Below are 24,792 nucleotides of genomic sequence, written 5' to 3'. Positions count from 1 at the left end.
ACAATCCCTTTTCCTAGAATAATTTTACGTCATTAAAAACCTTTATAAAATAAACATAGGTTACATGCTGTACTGAGCATGTTGAGTTATGTTAAATTTTAAAGAGATTGAGAAATTGGTCACTAAAATAACTGCTCCCCAACGTAAACACAATAAACATGGCGGCCTCCATATGCCGATCGCTGCAGAAAAACAGGATCCAGTTTGTGAGTTTTAATCGTTTTTCCCTCAAAATTTTCTCTGAAAATTAAAGTATTCATTGATAAGAATTAAGTTGATCACGTAGAACTCACGAGTTTATATCTAATTTGAGTTTGAGAGAGGTGACATTTCATGGAGTGGACTTTGATCAGTTTTACGTTCGAATTTCCTTTGTGCATGACAGCTTTCTGTATATTAACTCCCAACATCTGCAATCTCTTGTAAATTAGTTTTTTCCTATCATTCCTGTTTTTTAGACTTGTTTATCTGTTTAAAAAATGTATTTAAGTTTGTACTCTTACTCTTTAATAGTCTTATGCCTCACAAGAGGCCTTGAGTAAAATAAAAGTTTCAATGTAACTGAAAAAATGTGGCTCTCTGATTGAGAAAACTTGGCCTGTCAAATTGGAGAGCTATACATCCAAGTAATAATATAAATATGTGACAGTGTTCCCCACACATAGGCATGGTATCTTTTATTATACCATACATTTTACTCCTAATCTTGTTACTTTATTTACATTTTTGCCAATTGGAATAATACAAATAACACTCAAAATAGGATCAAGTCTGTTTTTCATGATCTAGTTTGAAGTAATTAAATTATCTTAAATTAACTTGCATGTAACAATATAATGCACCGTTGTACATTTTTTGCAGATAACTGGCCATGGGAGTTTCATCCGCAATTTTTCTGTTGCGAGTCACAGAAAAGACAAAGTTGGACCACAGGCTCATTTCTTTCCTGCTGTGTCAACACCCATGCTACCCAAAGATACATTTAAAGGCAAGACAGCCTTTATCACAGGTGGGGGTACTGGGCTAGGGAAAGGAATGACCACAGCACTCTCACAACTAGGAGCCCAGGTTGTCATTACAAGCAGGCATGCACATATATATCTATATTATATTTCTATCATTCCATGCTTTCTAACGATTTGCTTCACAATCTTTCGGTTCGAGATTTCGATTCTTCATTTGATTTTTTCATACTAACACTTGCTGTTGTTACGCGCATTCCGATTGGTTAATGGGAAGAAATAATGGCAAATCATGTTAAAGTAAACAAAAACATGGAAATGGTGCGAAGAAGTCGACGGGGGACTACTTCCAAGTTCTATTTTCGACAGAAAGATGGCACAAAGGACAAATAGATTTACTAAAAGGCAACACCCATCAGCCACGTAATTCTGAATTTAGAGGAACCGACACAGTGCTGCGAATTTCCTTATTTCTTTTTAATATTGAGATCGTTTTGAATGTGAAGTAATTATAGACATTCTTGTTATGACAGTTACGTGGTTTGATATCGTATTGGTGAATCAAAAATTCAAATCACAGCAGGAATCTTACCGTTTCCTATTGTGGCCAAACAGCCTTTGTGAGCAGATCACCAATACTTTTATGTTTAGCATAATAATTAATATGAAATCATTGGTTTTGTTTGAAAGATTTGTTCGCATGTTTCATCTTTTAAAACCAATGACCAGTATTTTTATTAATTTGGATTTCCGACATTTTATTCTTAAGTCATACTTTTTAATTAGAACATTAGGTATTTTCTTTGTTTTCTTCTTCTATTTTATAATAAACCTTATAAAAGTATGAATCATTATTTATTAAAGAATGTCTTATGATTATGATGATCAAAGATTACAGATTTTATACAAAAATTAAAAAAAATATGTATTTCTTATAATCGAACCGAAATTATTTGAAAATCGAGGTTTTTGTTTGAACCGAATCGATTCGAAAATTTTCTGATTCGTGGCAGCCCTAATGCTTTCTAATTTGCTCAAACTTCATCACATAGTCAAGTATATAAGATTAGACAATTGTGTTTCTATAAGAAATGTATATTCAATTGATGTTTATATAAAACAACAACAATATTGATAAAAATGTATACTTCCTATTTATAATTATATGCCCTGTAATAATTGGTAAGATATAACAATGCCTTGATATAAGGATATTCTTTATATAAAAATATAATGAAATAACCATTATGTATTGTTGTCTTTTAAATTATTACATTTTCTGTTAAATTTCTCTATTAGTATAAAGAAAATGCAATTACATAAACAGCTTCATTTATTTTGATCTTTAATTCTCATGTGTTTAAAAATGACAAGAAAGAATACAAATTTCTTCCATTATTTTCAATTTTTTTGGTCAGTATCTGTAAAAAAAAATAGCAATGCAAATGTAGCCCTTTCATTCTGTCAATCAATCAATATAATTTATTGACTTCACTGAAAAGCATATACATGGAGACCTAGCTCTTCATGCCTAGTCAATATACTTTCTGTGAAGTCAATATATCAATAGATCGATCTCATGAAAAGGTTATATTTGGTAGTATATTTAGATTATAACAGCTTATTTAGTCAGATGCATACCTTTAAAAATTTTTTTTTTTAATTTTATGTTTTGTAGAAAATTGCCAGTACTAGAACAAACAGCTGAAGAAATAAGTAGTGTTACAGGGAACAAAGTAAGTGTTACATTTATTTTTCTTTCAAAAATATATACTTAATTTTTAAATGGAATGAAAGAATGTTTCTGAAATAAAAAAACCTAGAAAAACAGGGCTGTTCCTAAGAATTGAAATAGAAGGGGAATTTAAAAAGTAGGATGGGATCTGGGGTTCAGTTCCAAATGGAGAGTTTAGGAGGAATACCAAAATACTGGGGTATTACATCATTATAGGTTGGGAATATCCCTGGTCCCCGGGTCTTAAGGAGAACCCTATGGGATCTAGTTCTATAAATACTGGTAATATTTCAGAATCTATTCATTTTTTAGCTACCTCTTCTCTTTCATTGTTTGAACCTAATTACCTGTAGGTTCTAGCGGTGGCGGCAGATGTCCGTGATCCAGACAGTGTGAAGGCCGCCGTAGATCGCTGTGAGCAGGAGTTTGGATTACCCAGCATTGTTATCAACAACGCCGCGGGAAACTTCATATCCCCCACAGAGAGACTGTCCCCTAATGCCTTCAGAACTGTGGTGGACATTGTACTCAATGGAACAGCTATTGTCACCTTAGAACTGGGAAAAAGGCTCATCAAAGCAAAACAGGGTAACATATTGTAGCTAGTACATGTGGGATTTTTGTTCACACATTGACCATCAAAATTTGTGCCCTTCCAGTTTTTCTCTCATTATAGGGTGTTTATGGCAAGATAGGAATCAATGTTCTCTTCAGGTTTCCAAGGCCTTAAATTTGACCTTTGGTCTAGTTATTTTCTAGTTTACTTGATTTATACGTAGACAATATACAGTGTATATGTATTTCAGGTGCTTCTTTTTTGTCTATAACTACAATTTATACTGGGAGTGGATCAGGATTTGTTACACCAAGTGCAGCAGCCAAAACAGGGGTGGAAGGCTTGACAAAGTAATTATAAGAAAGCACATTTATGGGCTTTTGTCAATCTGATTCATTACATAGAGAATATGATTTTAAAGTCAGCAAAAATATCACAAACAGGATCATATTACTGTTATTTTGTACTTAATTGAATAAAGCAGCAAGAACAGGGATTCCTTTAAGATGCATTAGTGATTACTTACTATAATATGAAAGGAAAGCATACCTTACAAAAGTCTTTGCAATCAATATGATAAATAAATGGAAAAACAAATGAAGTTTTATCAATAAAGTGTTGCTGTGGATTCTTAGGTCTTTGGCTGCTGAGTGGGGCAGATATGGACTGAGGTTTAACTGTATAGCTCCTGGACCAATAGAAACTAAGGTATTATAAGAACTGATATGAAACACTAAAATTAATTTTAAATCCCTTGTACTTCTTTTTACTTTTTGATACATTATGTACCAGTAAATGCATCTGTATTAAGTTGCATATATTTTCACTAATATCTCTGACAGAAAACCCTTTTTAGCTCACCTGAGCCGAAGGCTCAAGTGAGCTTTTCTGATCAAAATTTGTCCGTTTGTCGTTGTCGTTGGCGTTGTTGTCGTTGTCGTAAACTTTTCACATTTTCATCTTCTTCTCAAGAACCACTGGGCCAATTTCAACCAAACTTGGCACAAAGTATCTTTGAAGGGGATTTTGTTCACTGGGCCACGCCCTCTTGAGAGATAATTATGAATTAGTGAAAAAATAATAGCATTTTTAAAAATATTCTTCTCAAGAACCACTGGGCCAGGAAAGATGAAACTCATGTGGAATCATCCTCAGGTAGTGTAGATTCAAGTTTGTTCAAATCATGACTATTATAGGGTGGGGCCAAAATGGCCCACCAAATTTTTACATAGGAATATATAGGAAAAATCTTTGAAAATCTTCTTCTCAAGAACCACTGGGCCAGGAAAGATGAAATCTAATCATACTCAGGTTGTAATTCAAGTTTTTTCAAATCATGTCAGGGTGGGGCTGGCTTTTACATAGGAATATATAGGAAAAATCTTTAAAAATCTTCTTCTTAAGAACCACTGGGCCAGGAAAGATGAAACTCATGTGGAATCTGTCCTCAGGTAGTGTAGATTCAATTTCCAAATCATGACTATAGGGTGGGGCCAAAATGGCCGACCAAAGCTTTACATAGGAATATATAGGAAAAATCTTTGAAAATTTCTTCTCAAGAACCACTGGGCCAGGAAAGATGAAACTCATGTGGAATCATCCTTAGTGTAGATTCAAGTTTGTTCAAATCATGACCCCTGGGGCTAGGGTGGGGCCAAAATGGCCGACCAAAGTTTTACATAGGAATATATAGGAAAAATCTTTTTAAAATCTTCTTCTTAAGAATCATTGAGAAAGGAAATATGAAACTTATTAAATGAAATTATCCTCAGGTAGTGTAGATTCAAGTTTGTTCAAATCATGACCCCTGGGGCTAGGGTGGGGCCAAAATGGCTGACCAAAGTTTTACGTAGGAATATATAGAAAAATTCTTTAAAAATCTTCTTCTCAAGAACCACTATGCCAGAAAAGATGAAACTCATGTGGAACCATCCTCAGGTATTGTAGATTCAAGTTTGTTTAAATCATGACCCCTGTGGCTAGGATGGGGCCAAAATGGCCGACCAAAGTTTTACATAGGAATATATAGGAAAAACTTTAAAAATCTTCTTCTCAAGAACCTTTGGGCCAGGAAAGACTGAAACTTATGTGGAATCATCCTCAGTTAGTGAAGATTCAAGCTTGTTCAAATCATGACCTCTGGGGGTAGTTTTGGGCCCAAAATGGCTGACCAAAGTTGTACATAAGGATATATAGGGGAACCTTTTAAAATCTTCTTTTCAAGTACTTCAAAGCCATGATTAGGGATATTTTTCTATTTATATGGAATCATCCTGGTTTGTAGATTCTACATTGTTCAAATCATGACACCCAGGAGGGTTATTATACCCCCCAGTAAACTTTCAGTTTTGATCTGATATGTGCTTTTTCCTGTAGATGTGCTCAGGTGAGCGATGTGGCCCTTGGGCCTCTTGTTTGAGATATCCATCCCTATACAATCAGCTTGAACTCTTTTTTCTGTCAGGGTGCGTTTAGCCGCCTTGACCCGACAGGTCAGTTTAAGGATAAACTGATAGATGTTATCCCAGTAGGCAGGCTTGGGGAGGTACCAGAGATCGCTAATCTAGCCAGCTACATGGTCAGTGACTACGCCAGCTGGATGAGTGGAAGTGTAAGTCAACATCATTTTCTTACTTTGTAATTATATTTAAAATTCGTATTATACAGTTGATAGTTGCCACAAGGGGTATTCATTCTATGAAGTGCCTCTCAAAGCTTCAAGCACTGAAATTTTGAGTCTTTGCATAAAAAATTAAAAGAATGTCAATGAAATAAGATTTTTTTTTATTGGTCAGAGTCTTGAAAAGTTCTTTAAAATGGCTTTTAAAGTAAAGCTTGAAAGATGCATAGAAGACTGCACAAACCCTGTAAATGAACAGAGATCCAGAACAGGAAATAGAATTGTCAAATGTATACATGCATACCATGTAATTAATTAATTTTTTTTAATATCTTCTCAAAGATCATAAATTTCGATGGAGGCGAGTATGTGATGAGAGCGGGGGAGTTCAATGACTTGAGGATTGTAACAAATGAACAGTGGGATCAACTAGAGGCCATCATCAGAAAGGTCAAGGGGTCATAGAGGCAGCACCTGATTGGTCTCGGTTTGTGTCCATAACAACCCTAATCTGAACTATTTCTTCTTCCTAAGGATGCTCTCATAAATTTATATACAATAATGCATGAATTGAATTAAAAATATTCTTATTGAATGTCATAAATCTACATTGTATCAAATGACACTAATGACTTTATTTAATGTCTTTCTAATAATTCTTTCTTTGTAAACCTAATGTAAAAGGTTAAAGAACTTCTACTTATTTACAGTATAGGGTCTTTCTAATGTACATGTATTTGTATTGTGCATTATTCTCTCCCAGATGGTAATAATCTCAGAGTTTATTTCAAGACCCATAAATTTGTATTGACAATGCATGTAATTAATTGATTTACCAATAATAATCTTATGCATAGTATCATATATACCTCAAGTTAGCTCGGATAATATAAATCTCTGTTAAACAGATAACTGTATATATGTATATATAGTTTCATGTACTGTTAATCTTAAACTATGCATAATTATTAATTTATATTGTTTGTATGGACATTTTGAAAAATAAATGAATTTCTAGAATTAAGAATTTTGAACCATTTGATACCAATTCAAGCAGGATTCATGATATGAACAAGGCAGATTTGGAATGCAAAATTTGCACAAACTGAAGAACCTGTACAGTTTAGTACATATGGGAGTGATGAAGTTGCATTGCAAATATCAGGAGCACATGGTGGGTGTGACCGGTTGGTAGGGGATGCTCACTCCTCTAGGGCACCTGATCCCACCTCTGATGTTTAGGATGTCAGTGTTTGCTCTGCTCCTATTTTGTATTGTTTTATGGGTTTTTGATCTTGAATAATATTTGTTATCTCCATATGTTTCATGTCATGATTCACTGTAGTAAAGGATCACTTCATTATAAGTAGGGATCTGACCTATAGGACAGGGCTTGTTTTTTTTCTCTACAAAAAACTTGTCGTTTTCCGTTCCGATTAATCACATTAGGCTGAATACATATAACAATTTGTTTTTCCTAAATCTTTATTTCAGTGAGTAGAGTTAGGAGGAACCCTTCCACTGATTTTCTGAGTTTGTTATCTCCAAATGTATTTTAAAATTGTTATTTGTCTTTACTTCTTATTGTGCATATTGGTAATGTCTACTGTCTCTTAAATTCTATTCTTTATGTTTAGGCTATTTATCCATGGATATAATAAAACATGTTGATGTGTGCAAATTATATAGGCCTAAATGAAATCCAAGGGATTACAGTTTCTGATATATGTAGCCAAAATCAATGTGATTTAATTCTAAGGAATATATACATTGAAATGCATCGCAGCTCATTGCTGCCAAGAATACCTGTATCGAGTAACACAGAGTGAGTTATTCTTATCCTTGGAGAAAGTGTGCTTTTAATGAGGTTTGTTCCGCCTGGCTGACAATTGTACATTGCAATTTGATCTCATATCATGAATGTGCATACATAAAGGATAGATAATTGAAGGAAAATACAATAGTCTATATAAAAAAATTAAAATAGTCATTGACAAGGCGAAATTTAATACTTTAAAAGTGTGGTTCCAGGTAGATTCGAACCCCCCGACTTAATAAATAGAAAGTTTCTATGATGGAAATGTCAGTCCATACATCAACTGAGCTAGTCTAACTACACATGTATATAAGAATGAAAGATGTAAATTTGAGGCAGATTATCAAAATAAGGTTTCCTTATTTTTTGTCGTCTTTTTGTGAATTTCGACCCTAGGGCAAAAAAAATCCTATCTTAAATTATTCCTTGCATCCAAACCTATCAAAATATTACAATTTTATTTAGGGGCAGGCCTGCCCTGAAGGACTTCTTGGCCAAAATTTATGCAAAAATCAACGCTTTAACAGACAAAATGGTGTGTCGACTAACTTTGGAGGCTTATTGTAAAGTTGTAAATAATATTTTTTAGGTATAAAATACAAATTTGAAAAATTTAGACATATATACGGTAGAAAACAACAAATTAAGATTAATTTTTAAATGTTACTTTTTCCGGGAAATTGTGATCTCTCCAATAAGTCAATTCTTTTGTTATAGTGAATACATCCTTTAATCTACGGTAGAGTCTATAACTTAACCCAGTCAGTGCATCCGGAAAAATAAATTCCGGATCGACTTTAATGGTTACAATTCAGTACCTGAACCCGATGTATTTATGTAAATAACAAAGTTTGTACTTATTTAAATACTTCAATGATCTATGCGAATACTGAAAATTCTGATTATTAATTTGTTGTACACGCAAGCTGGTGTATTTAGTCTCTTAATTAATCTGGGGTTTTTGTTAATATTGACTTGATGTTTCTACTTTCAGTTCATACAATACTGTCTTGTTTAAGTATATACATGTAATTTATATGGATTCCTATCGGAACTTTTGAACAGTTACTGAGTTAAATCACATCTGAAATTATTACAAAAGTTAATATTTTGATTTTCAAATCAAAGTACTGAAAGCACTGATACGAGTTAATGGTTGTCCAAGCTGATCGAGCTAATGTATGATGAAACCAGAAGTCTCTGTTGAGACTGTAGCTCTACTGGTTTGTACTTCTAATACTAGATTGATTGATTGATTGTATATTGTTTAATGTCCCTCTCGAGAATTTTTCACTCATATGGAGACGTCACCATATGCCGGTGAAGGGCTTCAAATTTAGACCTATACTCGGCACTCAGGGCCATTGAGCAGTGAGGGTTCTTTATCATGCCAGCGCCTACCGTGACACGGGACCTACATTTTTAAGGTCATATCCGAAAGACCCGTGACTTTCACTTCTAGTACCGAGCGCTTGGCGAAGGAACAGTCACTACCTTTGTTTACATCCTAGGTATGACGAGGCGCCGCGAACGAGAATCGAATGCGGGCCTCCGGATCATGAAGCGAACGCTCTAATACTAGAAAAGGAAGAGAAAATTAGCAGTTGGGACTTTAAACTTTACAAAAGCAATAAAAAGAATAATGATCCTTGAATAAGTCTCTTTTTGTGGCAAGACTGCAATAAGACTAGAGTTGTAGGAGTAGCGTTTAATAAAACTTTACAGAATATTGAATTTTAGTTACTATGGCAACATCAATCATCAAAATCAGAAACACAAAACTGATAATTATGTATTTCAGTGTAGTCTACTTGCATGCCAAATTATACTATAATCTGACTAAAAATGTATTTGGAGAAGCAATTTTAAAGTATTTCACAGAAATTTTTATTTTTAGTTACCAAGGCAACATTGTGTATCGAAATCAAAAACTGATAAAGAGAATTATGTATCTTAGTGTACTCTACTTGTGTGCCAAGTTATATTTAAATCAGACCAAAACTGTAGGAGCTAGGAGTAGCATTTTGGAAGTATTTCACAGAAATTTCTATTTTTAGTAACCATGGCAACACTGTTCATCAAAATCAAAAACCAATACAAGGAATTATGTATCTTAGTGTAGTCTCTTTGTGTGCTAAGTTATATTGAAATCAGACAAAAACTGTAGGAGGAGTAGCATTTTGAAAGTATTTCACAAAAATTTCTATTTTTAGTAACCACGGCAACATTGTTCATCAAAATCAAAAACCAGTATATAGAATTATGTATCTTAGTGTAGTCCTTTTGTGTGCCAATTTATATTGAAATCACAAAAAAATCTGTAGGAAAAATAGCATTTTGAAAGTATTTCACAGAAAGGATGTATTCACTAAGAGAAAAGAATTGACCTAACGGAGAGAAAAATTTTCCGGAAAAAGTGACATTTAAATATAAATCTTTATTTGTTGTTTTCTACCGTATATATGTCTAAATTTTTCAAATTTGTATTTTATACCTAAAATTTATTGTTCAGAACTTTACAATAAACCTCCAAAGTTGATCGAAACACCATTTCGTACGTTAAAGCATTGATTTTGGCATGAATTTTGGCCTAGAAGTCCTTCAGGGCAGGCCTGCCCCTAAATAAAATTCTGACATTTTGATAGGTTAGAATGTAAGAAATAATTTAAGATAGGATATTTTTAGGGGCACCCCTGCCCTAGGGTCGAAATTCACAAAAAACCTACAAAAAAAAAGGAAACCTGATTTTTATCATCTGCTCAAAGAACAAAATATACTTTGTATATAAATTTGGCCCAAGAAAATTAAGAAAAATGAAGTGGCTGGTAATCTGTCATTACCCTGCGAAGTTATTTTGAGACAACCCCCTTACTTGAATCATGCATAGGAAATGGCGCCAAAACGTCACATATCAGAATTATAAATTCCAAATTTTACCCGGATTTCAGTTTTTGGCAAAAAACTAAAAATTTTTATGCACATTTGTAAATGTTTTAATATGAGCACAGGCAACGCGATGAATAATATTTGTATATGTTCAATGCAATTGCTATGACTAGTCGAAAAAAACCTATTTCGTCAATCGCGTTGCGTGTGCTCATAGTTAAATTTAAACACTTTACATTTCCGGAATATTTCCATGGCCTACATTTTTAATGAAAAATTGCTAAAATATGTAACAAAGATACCTGCATGTTGCCTTATATCCAAAGGCACATATGTGACAATAATTTGAAAAAATATATTTAGATAAATATATTTAATCTTTATAATTCGGATTTTTTAACTTCGTTCGGCAGTTTCTGGACAAAAAGTTAAAGTAAAGTAAAGTAAATTTTATTTAAAGTCGGCATTGTATACATTACATAACAAAGAAACATGAGCTCTGTAGAGCTCTTAAACCGACTATCACAGTTTAAATATCACAAGAAAACATTTACAACATAAATTAACATGCAAAAACACATGTACATATATACACATACATATGACAGATAAAACCAATTTTAAGAATTTAACAAATTTTAAGAATTTAACAAATTTTAAGAATTTATAATTTCATTAGAATAAGTTAAAGAAAAAAATAGACAAATTGAAAAGCAATATGATTGCATTAAGAGGAACAAAAATAAATATAACGTGAGTATTATAAATAAATAAATAAAAGTTATATGATAGTAATAAAAATTAAGCACTAAGTTTAATCCATAAATTCAGATAAAAAAAAACTAATTGTATTATTAATAATAATAAAAATAAATGAATACAAAACAATAAATAAATAAATTTGAAAGTTTAGAAAATTAAAAATTCACACAGAAATAGCTAAACCAAATTGAGAAAGAAGAAGGAGAAAAAAAAATTAATTAAAAAAAAAGATAATAATAATAATAATTTAAAAATAATTTATGTTCCTCATCAATACACATCCTGCCTAGAGATTGGGTCAGTCCCTACCTACATAGGCAAGATATGCATTGTTGTGAGGGTAAGAGAAAAAATAAATAAAAGAAACACTAGAAAACAATGAAATAAAATGAGTTGGTATCATTAAAGCAAATGAAAGATTTCAAAAATAAATAAAAATTCAGCTGTTTCTAAACTAAAGGCCCTGTCACACCAAGCTGCGTTCACACGGAGTCATTACGGCGTTGTTAAATTTTTTAAATCGCCGTGGAATCGCAGGAAAATTGCACAAATTTCTGTAAAATTTTCATAATATGAAGATGTCACGGCATCCCTACGGCGACGGACGCGATTCTACGGCGATCTCACGGCGTTCTACTGCGTTCCCACGGAGATCTCTATGCGATTGACTGTGCTTCAGTGGAGTTTTCACGGCGCGTTAGGAGTTTTAACCTCGTGTTCACAGCGTTCTCACTGCGCTGACTGCGTTCACATTGCGTTCTATACTCATTGATATTATATTTAGAAGGAATGTAAAACATTTTTTAAGATTCTAGTTACACTATGAAAAGACTTCTAATCATGCCAAGAAATATTCTTAATAATCAAAAATGTTCTGTTTAAATAATTTAGTACTAAATTATTAATAGTTTTATGATTTAACTCCTTTTTTCAATTTTATCGGTTCAGATGTGTTGTTAGATTTATGAATGTAAAAAAAAAAATAAACACACTGAAAAGTTTTCTACAAAATTTAAGTGAAACAACAGAACAAGTTCTGGTGTAATTTTCTCTTCCATTTTTTTTTCACTTAAATGCTCCTAGTGCAACAAATACGTTGGAATTATTGCTGATCAAATATGATCCCATTGCTTTTGTTTTGTGAGCTGGCTGACAACGCTCTAACAACGCCGTGAAAGCGCATTGTGATCGCAAACGGACATTGTAGAAATGCCATGGGTGCGCAATGATCGCAGTGACAACTCCGTGCTGTCGCCGTGTAATCGCAGTCGAAAAAATCACAAAACAATAAATCTCATTAGAAGCGCCGTAAAAACGAGATAGAAACGCAGTGACATCTCCAAGGACTCCGCGACATCTCCGTGGAAGCGCAGTCTACTATCACTGCGTTCGTGCCGCGATCATGTGTGTCTTCACGGCGTTCGTACGGAGCTCCTACTACGTTGTTGGAGATCTCACCGCGCTGCTACGGCGATCATACTACGTTTCTACTGCGTTCTTATCAGACCGCGATCACACGGCACGTACTTTGTGCATGCTTAAAGTGATCGCCGTCCTCTGGCGTTCTAGGAGACCCTACGCGACCCTACGGCGTTCAGTGGAGATCTCGCCGCGTTGACACGGCGCTGTAGGAGACTCTACTGCGGTCACCTCGACGTTTTGCATTTTTTGAGGACGCCGTGCGGTCGCCGTGAGGACGCAGCCCCGGTGTGACAGGGGTTTAAGTGAATAAATAAAAGATAAATATCGTCTCATCAGCTATGCAGCCCCACGCTGTGGTTTCTGCAGGAACTGCATTTGCATTTTTCACCCGTCCATGTCTCAATGAAAGTTTTAAATTGGCTGAGGGTGGAAAGTTCCTAGCATGATTTGGTTTTTACAATATTTCTAGCTCACCAAGTGAGTTTTTCTTATCAAAATGTGTCCATTGTTGTTAATTGTTGTAAACTTGTACATTTTCATCTTCTTCTCAAGAATCACTTGGTCAATTTCAAACAAACTTATCATGTATCGAATTCAAGTTTGTTCCGTTGAAGTGTCACGTCCTCTTTCAAGGGGAGATACATGTAATTATGATTTAGTGAAAAATTAATGACGTCTCAAGAACCACTGGACAAGAAGAGATGAAAGATTGTTTGGTACAGAAGTCACTGTTTATATGCTTGTATATCTTGTTCATTAAAAAGACCGATTTCATTTAACTATCTTATTATCTCATTAACTGATGATAGAATGATCGCTAGCTATCTGAATGAATTAACTATATATTGAAAACTTCCAAATGGTATGATTGGGTGTTTGATAACATCCTGGAGTGCATTTTACAAAAGAACTTCCAACTAAGACCAAAATGTTATGCAAAAACTTTCTTTTTTTCTGCAAATGAGAAAAGGTATTAGTCTTTTTAAAAAGAATTTAGAAAGATGTATTTATGCAGGCAATTAGAAATACAATCAATAATATTTTGCAATCACCTAAAGTTTTTAAACTTAGTTGCAAGTTCTTTTGTAAAACGTATCCCTGCATCTCTAACTTGGTTGGTGAGAACTTCAGCAGACATTATACAACCAAAAAAGATGGCATGATTTGCAAGCAATATAGTTTGTAATCATTGAACCACATAAGAAAACAATGCTGCGAGCTTTTCTTTAGTCAAAATGATGATTTGACAACTTTTGATATGATAGCAATATTAACCTCTTACTTTGGGCTCGGTGAATATTAAACACCTCGGGAAGCCAAATAATGATCATATTGTTTCAAAACTGCATTATTGTATATTGTCAGCTCATATATCAATTTTGAAAAAAAGGTTTTGCATTACTTTGTCGGATGAATATTGGAGAAAAAAGCTTTCCTTGTAATCTAGAATGACGGCATCAAAATTGTGCATGCTAACTTTCTTATCTCATATCTCAAAAACTATCAGTGATACAAAGATAATATTACTATATATAAAAAGCCCATGTCCTAGAGAGAATTGGTGCAAAAAAATTCCAACCTCTGAAAATAGGCCTCATGAGAAGCTAAGTGTACCTTATTCTTTATACCTCTTTTTCTTATAGCCAGACTAGCTCGGTTGATATATACGCTGATTTTTACACCGTGGAAACTTTCTTTTTAAAGTAGGGGGATCGAATCCACCTGGCACCACACTTTTAAAGTTTTAAATTTCGCCTTTTCAAAGACTATTCTAATTTTTTTTATAGACTTATGTATTTTCCTTCAATTATCTATCCTTTATACATGCCCATTCTTGATCGATATTAGAAACACTAAAGAGATATCAAATTGTAAAAATCCAATGAACAGTTGTCAGTCAGGTGGAACAAACCTCAGTATAAGCACATATTCTTCGAGGACAAAAATAACTCACTCTGCGTTACTCGATACAGGTATTCTTTGCAGTATTGAGCTGCGATGAATTTCAATTGTATATATTCCGCAGAATTAAATCACATTGATTTTGGGTACATATATCAGTAACTGTACTCCCTCGGATTTGATTTAGGCCTATATAATTTACCTACATTAATGGCATTTTTTTTATTATATTCACGGATAAATAGTCTCGACATTATACAATTATTGCTGTTTTTTGAGGTCAATACAATGATTTAGCCATCTGAGGGGTACAATATTCACTGAGCCCAAAGGGCAAGGTGAATATTGTACTTCGAAGATGGCTAAATCATTGTATTGACCAACCAGAAGTCTCTGTCGAGACTGAAGCTCTACTGGTTTGTACTTATAGCAAAGGAAGAGGAACGTACTTAAGCAGTTGGGAATTGAAACTTTACACTAGCAAAAAAGAGAATAATGATCCTTGAATAAGTCTATTTATGTTCTTAGTGTAGTCTACTTGCATGCCACATTATATTATAATCAGACTAAAACTTATTTGAAGTAGCCTTTTGAGAGTAACAGAAATTGCTATCTTTATTAACCAAGGTAATACCGGGGTAATATTCATTGAAGTCAAAAACGGATATAAAGAATTATGTACCTTAGTGTTAAAGTCTAGACCACAGACCAAAACTGTAGGAGGATTAGCATTTTGAAAGAATTTTACAGAAATTTCTATTTTTAGTAACAACGCCAACACCGTTCGTCGAAATCAAAAACCAATGCACAGAATTATGTATCTTAGTGTAGTCTACTTGTGTGCCAAGTTATATTGAAATCATACCAAAACTGTAGGAGGAGTAGCATTTTGAAAGACTTTCACAGAAATTTCTATTTTTAGTAACAACGCCAACACCGTTCGTCGAAATCAAAAACCGATACACAGAATTATGTATCTTAGTGTAGTCTACTTGTGTGCCAAGTTATATTGAAATCAGACCAAAACTGAAGGAGGAGTAGCATTTTGAAAGACTTTCACAGAAATTTCTATTTTTAGTAACAACGCCAACACCGTTCGTCGAAATCAAAAACCGATACACAGAATTATGTATCTTAGTGTAGTCTACTTGTGTGCCAAGTTATATTGAAATCAGACCAAATCTGCAGGAGGAGTAGCATTTCGAAAGAATTTCACAGAAATTTCTATTTTTAGTAACAACGCCAACACCGTTCGTCGAAATCAAAATCCGATACACAGAATTATGTATTTTAGTGTAGTCTACTTATATGCCAAGTTATATTGAAATCAGGTCAAAACTGTAGGAGGAGTAGCATTTTGAAAAATTGTTTACAGACAGACAGACAGACAGACGGACAGACGGACGGACGCCGGACGCATTACTATCGCATAAGCTCTTCTGGTCTCTGACCAGTAGAGCTAAAAATGAAAGTCTTGTCCAGTTCGGGGCAACATACGCTATTAATTGCTTGCAATAGCAAACTTTCTAGTTTTTGTTTGATGTGTTGATCAGTGCAATCGATTCCTTTCCATAAATAAGTAAAACCACAATTATTATATATTATTTATTCATAGCTTAACCGTTAACCTTCCCATCCTACACACAGTTTATAAACAATACAGGAATGTAATTATGGAAATATAAATCACATCGTCAGATAAAGCAATAACTTTTCAAACAAATTTTCAATAAGACTAACATAATCTCAGCAAGATTTGTAGAGACTAAAAATTTTGGTCTGGAGATGTCAATCCAAAATGTTTAGTCTCTACAAATCTTACTGAGATTAATATTAACGCATCTCACTCAATTTGTTTGACCACATCGTTACAGTTATGAGACCATAAATTTTAAAAATAATCATTCAAATTAATATTGCATAAGTATAGCGACTAAAAGCCTGACCTAAATACAATGGGTACCTTGAAACAATGCCTTATAAAATGCATAGTTGACCTGTCTAGCAAGTAAACATGTACTTATCTTATAGGTATTCAAGACACTCATGCATTCAAACTTAAACTTGAAAGTAATCAGGAAAGAAATGTTACAGTACATTACTACAAATAACTGTACTTTATGCAAAATAGACCTAATATACTGATAATTTATGCATGCATTCATTTTCAGAATCATTCTATATTGACTTGCCCTTATATTTGACACATATGTTGTCATTTCCACAATCTTCTAAATTGGATCAAAACAAAACGAAGAGAAAAACAAAACCAGATGATAAAGAAAATAAGAAAAACACAAAATAAATCATTATGAACATAAAACAATAAATTTATGGATAATTTATATTCCATTTTTAAAATTATTAACCTACTGAAATCAATATCTGCCCATCTTAATTATAATGTCACATGGTCACTTTGTTGCAATGGAAAAAGTAAGAACAAAGTAAACTATAAATCAATAACTGTACTGAATAACACAGTACAAAAGTATCAATTTATGCATAAACATAACTTGATAATAAAAGCATAACCAAGTCACTACAACATACATGTAACTTTCATAACTTAATTATGATGCAAAATATTCAAGGCATGATACAATATAATGCAGTCATAATATTACAAAATCATAACAAGGTTACCCTGGAACATAACACACATCACTTCATAACATAACACATCACTTGATAACCATTCATTAAGTATAATAACTCGATCACTACATATTATATTACTGCATAAAATTGACAATTCATTTTATAATGAAACCCAATAAATACAGAAACTAAATCCAGTCATTAGCTAAAATGACCCAGTCACTACACTACATAATCCAGCCACTGCACTACATATACTGGTCTCTACACTACAAAAAACTGTCACTACACAACATAACCCAGTCACTACACAACATAACCCAGTCACTACACAACATATCCCAGTCACTACACAACATAACCCAGTCAGTACACAACACATCCCAGTCACTGTGCAACATAACCCAGTCAATACACTACATATCCCAGTCACTACACAACATAACCCAGTCACTACACAACATAACCCAGTCACTACACAACACATCCCAGTCACTACACTACATAACCCAGTCACTACACAACATAACCCAGTCACTACACAACACATCCCAGTCACTACACAACATAACCCAGTCACTACACAACATAACCCAGTCACTACACAACACATCCCAGTCACTACACTACATAACCCAGTCACTACACAACATAACCCAGTCACTACGCAACACATCCCAGTCACTACACAACATATCCCAGTCACTACACAACATATCCCAGTCACTACACAACATAACCCAGTCACTACACAACATATCCCAGTCACTACACAACACATCCCAGTCACTACAATACATAATCCAGTCACTACACAACATATCCCAGTCACTACACTACACACCCCAGTCACTACACTACATATCCCAGTCACTACACAACATAACCCAGTCACTACAATACATATCCCAGTCACTACACAACATAACCCAGTCACTACACAATACATCCCAGTCACTACACAACATAACCCAGTCTCTACACAACATAACCCAGTCTCTACACAACACATCCCAGTCACTACACTACATATCCCAGTCACTACACAACATAACCTAGTCACTACACTACATATCCCAGTCACTACACAACATAACCCAGTCACTGCACAACATATCCCAGCCACAACACAACATAACCCAGTCACTACACTACATATTCCAGTCACTACACAACATAACCTAGTCACTACACTACATAACCCAGTCACTACACAACATAACCCAGTCACTGCACAACATATCCCAGCCACTACACAACATAACCCAGTCACTACACTACATATCCCAGTCACTGTGCAACATATCCCAGTCACTGCGCAACATAACCCAGTCACTGCACAACATATCCCAGCCACAACACAACATAACCCAGTCACTACACTACATATTCCAGTCACTACACAACATAACCTAGTCACTACACTACATAACCCAGTCACTACACAACACACCCCAGTCACTGCGCAACATAACCCAGTCACCACACAACATAACCCAGTCACTACACAACATATTCCAGTCACTGCAATACATATACCAGTCACTACACTACATATCCCAGTCACTACAATACATAACCCAGTCACTACACAACATAACCCAATCACTGCACTACATAACCCAATCACAACACAACATAATCCATTCATTTAACTACATAATCCAGTCACCTCACAACACAATCCAGTCACTACACATCATACTGCAACATTTATCACATATTAACTAACAAAAAAAACCAAATACTGGTTTGTTGTATGGCATAATAAGTTTGTTTGGCATAATAAGTTTTTGGACTGAACAGTCACTTATAGATGGAAATCCTTTACTGAACACTCTGTTGATGAACATCTTGCATCAGCCTCTTCATAAGGCAGTCCTGTTTTATTACAGATCAGATAAACCATTGCTTCTTTCAGTAGAATGAATGAGAAATAGTGAACTGCCATTCTGAAAAAAGACAAATCTTTTGAAAATAATGCATGCTTACATATATTCTAATGGGTATAGGGAGTACATTCATAAATTGTTATGCTGCTTTTTAAACATGTAATAGATCTGGTAAAAAAAATAAAAATTATTGAGTATACATACAGTGGACTATCTATAAGGATACTTTCCAATTCTTCATTTTCAAGAGTTTGGAAGGTTCTATATCGAGTGAAAATGGATCTGGAAAATTATTTAAAATTTATATAAACCTGGTAAAAAAGTAACCAAAAAGAGGAATTAAGACAATAAATGACAAAGAATTACAAATAGAGTACAGTTCTAAATTTCTAATGCATTCGTGACTTCAAAATCAAATAATTATCTGCAAACTCTTACCCAGGCAAAGGTTTGCTGCAGAACATTTCTTCTTGGAGAACTGTTTGTAGATGTTCTTGTTCCTATTAAAGTAAGTCAGCATATTGTCCATTGAAATGTAAACAGAAAATACTTTTGGAAATGCACATAAATTATCTTAAGTTCCAATGAAAAGATTCAATAATTTTTTCAGTGCAATTTTTGATACAACATTTAAAATGAACATACGTACATGTCATGTACTATTTCAGATATAATTCTTCTAATTCTTACCTGAGAACTTAAAAATTTTCTTCCAAAGAAATACTGTTTAATGTATTTGTCATACATATCTGCAGGGCTCTTTACAAACATATGATGGCGGGCATGATCAGCTTCATCACTGGAAAATGTAAATAAAATGAAAGTTGTGTGTCTACCTGAGACTTTATCTATTACTTATGATATACAAATGTATACAATTTCATCATTTTTTTTAAATATCATATTTGTACAGGAATATTAACAGAACAAATTACCATTCATCAATTTTGCAGTTCATTATCTTTGTTAGAGCACCTATTACACTGTTCAGCTGTAAAAAGAATGTTTACTTAATAATATGTATTGTACAAAACTATTCAATTAATTTGATAAACATGAATAATGTATTTAACTTTCTTATACTCACATGACTGTTAATATAATCTGTATCAAATACTGAAAAAAAGAGCTTTTTATTAAAATTTCAGCAAAATACAAAGCAATATATTTACCTGAACACAGTAAAGTACATATGAACTACCCACCAGAAGATTGTGTCACAACATCAGCTGCATCTTGTACCTCCTCTTCATCATTTCCAGTGCCCTCTTTTCCCCTGCATATTTATAACATCACTTTGTACATAAAAATATTTTACCATGTAATAAATAGTCTTTATTATCAATATATTGCAAATAATTTTTTTTAAGCAAATGTTCTTTTCATTTTTCTGCAAACCATGTACTATTTGTTTTGCCAAAGCTTAGCATTAATGAAAAGTATACATCTCAGCTACATGCACTCACATATTTTCACTCTGTGTCTGGTTCTCAGTTTCACAAGTAAGCCTATATTAGTGTAAATGAGATAAGTTTAGATTATTAATTCTAAGTAGCAAAAATTCGCAATTTTCCAAAACCCATAGATAGAGTTAAATAATTATAATTATGATAAGATTTATTGTTGTTCTTTAAAAGTAATATTAAAAAAAAGATTGAACTTACTTGCAATCATCCGTACTTAAAGTCTCTTCTTTGACAGGTAGATACCTAAAAGGAAAAGAAATTAAAAACCATTTTTAAAAAATTCATTGTGAAAAGGATTTACAGTAGAAATGAATGTTGATGAACTGATTGGTTTTATTATCAATCATACTTGTTGATCATATTGTTATAAATTAATAATCATACTAAGTTGATAAGATATATAAAGATACTTTAATTACAACTACAAGTAAAACAAATAAATCATTTAATGTAACTTAAATAGCAACAGTTCTATGTAATGCATAAATCAATACAAGTTTTAGAAAACTTGCTTAAAGGGTGTCCTAAATATTACAAGGCTAGTACTGTTGCATGAAAAAAAATAGATTAGCAGGTTCAGAATGTTCCTGTTAACAAATCTTTACTTGAGTTTATGTTATCTAACCCAAAAGGCACTAGGGAGATTTATCAATCAAAATTTGTCCATTGTCTGTCTTTTTAAAAAATTTTTTTACAGGTATACAACTGAACTAATCTAAGCTAAATTTGATACAAAGCATTCAAGAATGCATGAAGTTCTTTTTTTTTTTTCAAATTAAAAACCATGTACCATCTCCTTTTTAAGGGGGGATAATAAAGATTAAGTGAAATGGACATCTTTCAAAAAATCTTCATTAAAAAACCACTGAGTTGGAAAAGATAAAATTTGCATTATGAAAGCTTCATTACATAGTGTAAATTTTGTTTTTTTCAAACAATTTCCACCAGTGGTAGGATGGGGCCTTCATAGTTTTATGAAATGTCTTCTTATTGTAGATTGAATTTTGTGACCCAGGTGAGTCTTGTGACCCATAGGCCTGCTGTTTGTTCATGCATGTTATAATTTTCTAAGTTAAATGTATAAATCATCATATCATTAACTTGTAATATATGTAAACAGCTAATCTACTAAAAGTATATGGTAAAAAAATCTGTGAAAGGTTTTACAATATGTAAACATTTAATTTTTTGATTGCATGACTTTCTTTTTAACTTGTGAAACAATTTATTCCAAAGTCATGTGACATCACTGAAATGATATAAATCGGGAAAACGGAAGAAAAATATCACTCAGAGAGCAAAATGAATTGTTCAAGGTACATGTGCATACTTTTTTCCCAGATTTTCTTATGATTCTGAACAGTCATGCAAATTTCAGCAAATAAAACTAATCAGGTATTTATGTATCTCATAAACAAATTGCTTCTCTCTCATTAATTATTGACAGTACAAAAACACACTAATAAGACATTACTCCTTAAAAGTTTCATCTTCTGTATTGATGATTAAAATATGTCCTTTAGAACTATGAGATTCATAATCATATATGAATAACAATTCATAATCATATATGAATAACAATAGAAAACTATGTTTAGGAAAAATATATTCAAACGACATGTTTTCCTCATGAATATCAACATCATAAGCTCTTTTTCTGCAAAACAAATTAAAGGGAATAAAATCTACCTTAATAACCACATTAAACTTGCAACAAATCAGGATATTATAACATAATTGTTATTATGTGCATATGAACAAAAATTCATTTTAAAACATAGGTAATCAGAGATTACAGAGCTCACCTCAACGAAATAAAGTTTGATAAATATTCATATATTCAAAAAACTTCAAACATGTTTTTGAGAGTTTTCCTTGATATATGAATATCAGCATAAAAAGAAAACATAAGGTCACTTTCTTCTGCAAAACAAGTTACCTATTAATTAGGTAGTTGATATAAAATGGGTTTCACAATTAATTATGCACACATTAAACTTGCAACAAATCAGAACATATGCTGTGCATCTGATTATAACATAATTGTTTGTATGTGCATATGATTTTACTTTCACAAAAATTCATGATTCATAAAAACTGAAACTTTAAAAATACTGGTACCTTTTTTGGATGTTTTCTTAGATCATATGAGAGGGTAGGGCAATCCTTGAAAAACAAGAATATTTAAATATTAAATATGCATTATTTAGTGTAATAATTAAATTAATTTTGTAGAGTTGCGCAAGCATGCATAATTATGAAACACTGAAGTGAACTAGAAATATGTGAGCCTATGCTCACTAGTAATACCCCTGCTCTGATGTGAATATACAATAACATATTAATAAACATTACATGTATATGCATGGAAAAATAGGAATTTGACATCAGATTCAAATAAAAATAAATCCGACCATACTGCATGCCTCAACAAAGTATGTACTAAAATTTCAAAGATCTGTTAAGTGTTATTGCTGAGAAAACTAGCTGTGATGAAAATTTGTTAATTCATGATAGCATGCCTCACAAAAGAGTGTGCTTAAATTGTGAAGCATCTGCGATGAGTATAGTTGCTGAGAAAACTGTGACAAAAATTTGGTATGAATGAAACATGTATGAAATAGACAGACACACGGACAAACAGGAACATGTCATCAGATTTAAATTAAGAATAAAATTAATCCAATCATATGGCATGCCTCAGAGAATATTATTTAGAATTTCAAGCATCTGCAATGAGTAGTTGCTGAGAAAACTGCCAAGAAAATGTGTTATGCATGAAACATGTATGAAACGGACAGACAAACAGGAAGTTGACATCAGATTAAAAAAAAAATGAATCCCATCATATGGCATGCCTAAGAGAAGATTGTATTAAAATTTCAAGAATCTTTGATGTTGAGTACTTACTGAAAAAACTGCAATGAAAATTTGTTACGGACAGCTAGACAGACAGACAAGGGTAAAACAGTATAACCCCCCCCTCCTTCGTAGCAGGGGTATAAAAATAAAAGCAATTCTTTGAATAAATTCAAATACCCTATTATTCTATTTGTTACTTTGTAAATAAAATAAGACTAAGTTGTTTTACCTTGGCAACTTCTTTGTTAACAGATTCCAAGTCAGCTTCATACTTTCCCTTCAACACAAATAATGATACAGAATTAAAGACCGAATGAGAGACAGACAGATAGACACACACCCTTACAGAGAGAGAGAGAGAGAGAGAGAGAGAGAGAGAGAGAGAGAGAGAGATGGAGAGAGAGAGAGAGAGAGAGAGAGAGAGAGAGAGAGGAGAGCATTTAATGCTGGAGTCCAAAGTGAAAGTATGTCTTTTGGATTGATTTTATTTACCCAGAAATTTATTCTGCACATTCTGCATTTAAATTCTGTGAATTCTTCAAGATCCATGTCCTCTTCAATGCAGAAAGGCTTAAAGTGGTAGGCTCTTTGGCACATGCTGCATTCAATCTTTGTTAGATTTAAAAAAAAAAGAGATGTATAATAAAGTTGACAAACAAGATTGAAAATGAATTACATGATTAAAAAAAAATATATGTTGCTGTCAGATCATATTGTATGGTTGAAGTATTTACTCTGATATCTGTAGAATAAAGCAATACAAATCTGAGTTATATGTATTAATTTCAAGGTAAACATTAGTTTGAGTTAAGTTGTTGGTAAACATTCTTTCTCATTTTGTAGGAAGACATTGATATGCATGGTGTGTTATCGTTGTAAGATCTACCTTTTCCTCATTTTCAATTTTTTTAGCACATTTTGGGCAACATCCTGTCAAGTTAACTGTAATGAAAAAAGAAATGCAAAGTTCTGTACTATTCAAATCTCTCTTATTTTAACTAGACATGTCCTGATTTCTTTTCCATTATTATAACTGTAATGCACCTGAGAAATATGAAAACCATAATCCCACCCACTCAGTGGGCTAAGTTAAAGTTGACAACAGACAGACAGGATGGGACAAAAACACTATACCCCTGGGATATTTAGATCTGGGGGCAAAAAAATGAATACAAAATAAATACCTTTGTAAAGCATCAACTCTAAAGCTACTTTTCTCCTCATGATTTGTAGATCTTTTTTAGTTAATTACTTTGTAGATCATGCAAGTGTCCATTTAAATGCTTCTCTGCAAACTAAAATAAAATTTC

General features: G+C 33.1%; 2 protein-coding genes across 3 annotated transcripts; one reads left to right on the top strand and one right to left on the bottom strand.

Annotated features, from left to right (window-relative positions):
• Positions 1-120: 120 nt before the first annotated feature.
• Positions 121-6,874, top strand: LOC134269234 (2,4-dienoyl-CoA reductase [(3E)-enoyl-CoA-producing], mitochondrial-like). Its single transcript, XM_062751443.1, has 8 exons — positions 121-206; positions 862-1,085; positions 2,641-2,698; positions 3,051-3,285; positions 3,504-3,603; positions 3,889-3,961; positions 5,718-5,864; positions 6,216-6,874. The coding sequence occupies exons 1-8, from the start codon at positions 159-161 to the stop codon at positions 6,336-6,338; spliced, it is 1,008 nt and encodes a 335-aa protein (XP_062607427.1). The 5' UTR covers positions 121-158; the 3' UTR covers positions 6,339-6,874.
• Positions 6,875-18,811: 11,937 nt separating this feature from the next.
• On the bottom strand, positions 18,812-24,778 carry LOC134269233 (uncharacterized). Of its 2 annotated transcripts, XM_062751442.1 has the most exons (14): positions 24,667-24,778; positions 24,369-24,424; positions 23,975-24,091; positions 23,712-23,759; positions 22,742-22,786; positions 20,819-20,863; positions 20,621-20,662; positions 20,360-20,430; positions 20,242-20,270; positions 20,090-20,145; positions 19,845-19,953; positions 19,593-19,654; positions 19,359-19,436; positions 18,812-19,214 (listed from the first exon to the last, which is right to left on the bottom strand). In XM_062751442.1, coding segments are annotated over exons 7-14 (549 nt in total). In that variant the 5' UTR covers positions 20,623-20,662; positions 20,819-20,863; positions 22,742-22,786; positions 23,712-23,759; positions 23,975-24,091; positions 24,369-24,424; positions 24,667-24,778; the 3' UTR covers positions 18,812-19,072. The 2 variants fall into 2 exon arrangements, with proteins under 2 accessions (XP_062607426.1, XP_062607425.1); XM_062751441.1 differs by lacking the exon at positions 22,742-22,786.
• Positions 24,779-24,792: the final 14 nt, after the last annotated feature.

This window comes from Saccostrea cucullata, unplaced genomic scaffold (genome assembly GCF_032062105.1).
Source record: "Saccostrea cucullata isolate Sc308-1 unplaced genomic scaffold, CSIRO_AGI_Scuc_v1 ctg921, whole genome shotgun sequence".
NCBI lineage: Eukaryota > Metazoa > Mollusca > Bivalvia > Ostreida > Ostreidae > Saccostrea > Saccostrea cuccullata.
This window is presented reverse-complemented; position numbering and strand designations above follow the sequence as displayed.

Excerpts from the sequence above, each read along its gene's own strand:
- LOC134269234 (XM_062751443.1), top strand. The coding sequence starts at position 159 with ATGGCGGCCTCCATATGCCGATCGCTGCAGAAAAACAGGATCCAGTTT. Across the intron at positions 2,699-3,050 it reads GTAGTGTTACAGGGAACAAA|GTTCTAGCGGTGGCGGCAGA; the intron begins GTAAGTGTTACA and ends AATTACCTGTAG. Across the intron at positions 3,962-5,717 it reads CTGGACCAATAGAAACTAAG|GGTGCGTTTAGCCGCCTTGA; the intron begins GTATTATAAGAA and ends TTTTTCTGTCAG.
- LOC134269233 (XM_062751441.1), bottom strand. The coding sequence starts at position 23,752 with ATGAAGCTGACTTGGAATCTGTTAACAAAGAAGTTGCCAAG. Across the intron at positions 20,864-23,711 it reads TTAACAAAGAAGTTGCCAAG|GTATCTACCTGTCAAAGAAG; the intron begins GTAAAACAACTT and ends TTTTCCTTTTAG. Across the intron at positions 19,437-19,592 it reads TGCAGCAAACCTTTGCCTGG|ATCCATTTTCACTCGATATA; the intron begins GTAAGAGTTTGC and ends ATAATTTTCCAG.